This window comes from Salvelinus sp. IW2-2015, linkage group LG1, assembly GCF_002910315.2.
Source record: "Salvelinus sp. IW2-2015 linkage group LG1, ASM291031v2, whole genome shotgun sequence".
Classification (NCBI taxonomy): domain Eukaryota; kingdom Metazoa; phylum Chordata; class Actinopteri; order Salmoniformes; family Salmonidae; genus Salvelinus; species Salvelinus sp. IW2-2015.
The window spans coordinates 42,098,143-42,101,566 of NC_036838.1; the positions used below are offsets into that span (position 1 = coordinate 42,098,143).

At 38.7% G+C, this 3,424-nt stretch overlaps 1 protein-coding gene across 1 annotated transcript; it reads left to right on the top strand.

The window, feature by feature from the left end:
• The first annotated feature begins 884 nt into the window (after positions 1-884).
• Positions 885-2,272, top strand: si:ch211-220m17.5 (guanylin family protein). Its single transcript, XM_023997933.2, has 3 exons — positions 885-1,052; positions 1,390-1,588; positions 1,821-2,272. Exons 1-3 carry the CDS (start codon positions 975-977, stop codon positions 1,877-1,879), a joined length of 336 nt encoding a protein of 111 aa, XP_023853701.1. The 5' UTR covers positions 885-974; the 3' UTR covers positions 1,880-2,272.
• The last annotated feature ends 1,152 nt before the right edge of the window (positions 2,273-3,424 follow it).

Sequence of the window (3,424 nt, forward strand, 5' to 3'; positions counted from 1 at the left end):
ACTTTCAAAGTTCTTGAAACTTCCCAGATTGACTGACCTTCATGTCTTAAAGTAATGATGGACTGTCATTTCTCTTTGCTTATTTGATCTGTTCTTGCCATAATATGTTTGGTTTTTTACCAAATAGGGCTGTCTTCTGTATACCACCCACCTTGTCACAACACAACTGATTGTCGCAAACACATTAAGAAGGAGAGAAATTGCACAAATTAACTTTTAACAAGGCACACCTGTTAATTGAAATGCATTCCAGGTGACTACCTCATGAAGCTGGTTGAGAGAATGCCAAGAGTGTGGAAAGGTGTAATCAAGGCAAATGGGGGCTACTTTGAAGAATCTAAAATATATTTGTTTCACATTTTTTTGTAACTGTGATTCAATATGTGTTATTTCATAGTTTTGATGTCTTCACTATTATTCTACAATGTAGAAAATAGCAACAATAAATAAAAACCCTGGACTGAGTAGGTTTGCCCAAACTTTTGACTGGTACTGTAAATATTATTTTTATATTTTTTATTTATTATTATTACAAAAAAAATGTAGGGGGTAGATGAGCTTTAATTTTGCAGAAAGATTGTGGATAGTTTACATAAAGATAGTTTGTGTGACAGTTAACAAAGATTCCTTGTTAACCAATGTGGTAAGTGGAGGTGTGTGACCGACWGTAGAAGACAAACCATCAAGTGTGTCCATAAAAACATCAGACTTGGGATGAGGTCAGAGAGGATTTATGAATCCACCTTTATGACATTGTAAAATCCACCATCACTACTCATTAACCCGTGAGAAATACGTTTCTCCCATTTGCAGCTCGGCCAATCCTAGGCCTGCATGACTGAACTGAGTTGAGAGTCAACCCTTTAAAAGGAAGGAGGGAGATGAACGGAGAGCAGAAACTGAGGTGAGCAATCTTCCAAACACACCAACAACAGCAAGACTAAAGGCTCAAAGCAAACCTCTCAAAAGACAARATGAAGACCATTCTCTCCATTGCTCTCATGGTCCTGGCTCTCTGTCTGGTGTCTGAAGCCCAAGCTGTCAAAGTACAGGTAAGGGCTCCTCTTARAGCAAGGTTTACCTTACTATAATGTACTATAACATGATGACTATTGACTGCAGATATGTCAGAATGGTCAATGGTAATCTAATGAAATAATGTTTTGTTAACCCTCGGTATGTAGCTGTAACAGACAAAATTCTGTGTAGCGTTTTCTTTTTAGCAACAAGGCATATACTTGGTGCAAGCCAGCATTACAAGTCTATGGGCATCCTCCTCACATTCAGAATGTGTAAAGCATCGCAATGATTGGCTGGGACCCCAATATGACCCACAGATATGGTGCTTTGTCTAACCTGTGTCTATGTCCTCTCCTCTCTTCTCTGTAGGAGGGAGACTTTTTTTTCTCACTGGAATCAGTGAAGAAGCTCCAGGAACTGACAGCAGAGGGCAGCAATGTAAACAGGATGCAGAATCCTCGTCTCACCAGCACCAGCTTTGCTTCTGTCTGTGCTAACCCTTCCCTGCCACAGGAGTTCATGCCCCTTTGCATGAAGAGAGGGGCAAGCATGTCTCTCTCAAGACTAGGTAAGAAAAGACCACTCTATAGCATAATATCCACTTTAGTCCAACTTGGTGGATCGGACCAGATTGTGATAAGACCGTAATAATTTGCTGATGGAGTCATTGATCGGAATTGTATAGAACATGTCTCTCTTATGTACATCTAGTTGGTCTCTGCAATATGCAGTTGTAGTTTGATTGATTGAGTGATTTTGGAACATGTTTTAACACTGTACCTTTCTCTTCTTTCTTCCAGCTGCTGTGCCTATGGACATCTGTGAGATCTGTGCCTTTGCTGCCTGCACAGGCTGTTAGTTAAAATATCAACCTGACGGCCATCAGAAGACAAGCCACTCACAATTCTCATTCTGCATATCGTGACAACAATTTCGATTTCATGTTTAAAATTGCCATCTTCAGATGKCCGAAAACATAATTGGCTCAAGAATTCAAAGACTGATTAATTGATGGAGGCTCATTTTCTAGAAACTGTTACTTTGGAGCATATTTAGCACTTATTTGACTGTTTTTCTTTTTATCAATTTACTTTTATTTTGGGGGTTTTGGGTTTGTTACAGTTCTATCTTACAAGGCCTTGTACTTATTTAATGTTCTTTTTGTTTTCATTGACACAAGTCTTTGGAGTTTTGTATTCTTTTGTATGTTTATGAATGCCTCATGTTTAATAAAAAAGCATTGAAAAACACATATTGTTGTTTGAGTGAGTGGTCTACCAACTGTAACTGGCCGGCAAATCTTGAATAGAACATTTGATAAACTGACTGAAATTGGAACAACACAGAGAACAATACTTCACCCACAGTTGGATGAAACCTGAAATGTGTGTCTTTCCCCACATATTTATTGAGAGTGAACCTTGAATAGAGCATATATTTGATAAACTAGTGGACATTGGCACAACACACAGAATAATACTTCATCCACTTTTGGTTGAAACTTGGCATTTGTGTCTTTTCCCCAACGCGTCCATTGAGAGGACGATAGTACACCCCAAGGCTAACTCCTGCCCCCAGTGCACAACTTACATCCGACAGTCTATTGTCACTGTACTTTTGCTTCACTACCTAAAAATGTATTCATTGTTGGTGCATAGCTTCGGAGACAGTAGTAGATTTCACAACAGCAATAGAAGCCAGCAACCCTCTGGTTGCTAGTACATCTCCCACTGTTGCCAGTGCTGGGATTTTAATCAGCACCCCTCAGGATTCTGATCCTTATATCTAACCTGTAGGACAGGGTTGGGAAGCTGTGGTCTTCTTGTCCCATCCCAAGCTAACACACCTGACTCAAAAAATCCACTAATCGCAATCTTCAATTTAGAATCCCATTAGTTTAATCAGGTGTGTCAGCTATGCATCCCTTTAAAACCTCTTAAGGATCCACCCCTTTTTTTAAATTTAGCCAAAAATGACATACCCAAATCTAACTGCCTGTAACTCAGGCCCTGAACCAAGGACATGCATATTATTGATACCATTTGAAAGGAAACACTTTGAAGTTTGGGGAAATGTGAAAGGAATGTAGGAGAATATAATACAATAGATCTGGTAAAAGATAATACAAAGAAAAAAAAACTGTTCTTTTGTATTTTTTTATGTACCATCATCTTTGAAATGCAAAAGGCCATAATGTATTATTCCAGCCCATGTGCAATTTAGATTTTGGCCACTAGATGGCAGCAGTGTATGTGCAAAGTTTTAGACTGATCCAATGAACCATTGCATTTCTGTTCAAAATTGTGTATCAAGACTGCCCAAATGTGCCTAATTTGTTTATTACTAACTTTTCATGTTCAAAACTGTTGCACTCCCCTCAAACAATAGCATGGTATTMTTTYAC

Excerpts from the sequence above, each read along its gene's own strand:
- si:ch211-220m17.5 (XM_023997933.2), top strand. The coding sequence starts at position 975 with ATGAAGACCATTCTCTCCATTGCTCTCATGGTCCTGGCTCTCTGTCTG. Across the intron at positions 1,053-1,389 it reads CCCAAGCTGTCAAAGTACAG|GAGGGAGACTTTTTTTTCTC; the intron begins GTAAGGGCTCCT and ends TCTTCTCTGTAG. Across the intron at positions 1,589-1,820 it reads CATGTCTCTCTCAAGACTAG|CTGCTGTGCCTATGGACATC; the intron begins GTAAGAAAAGAC and ends TCTTTCTTCCAG.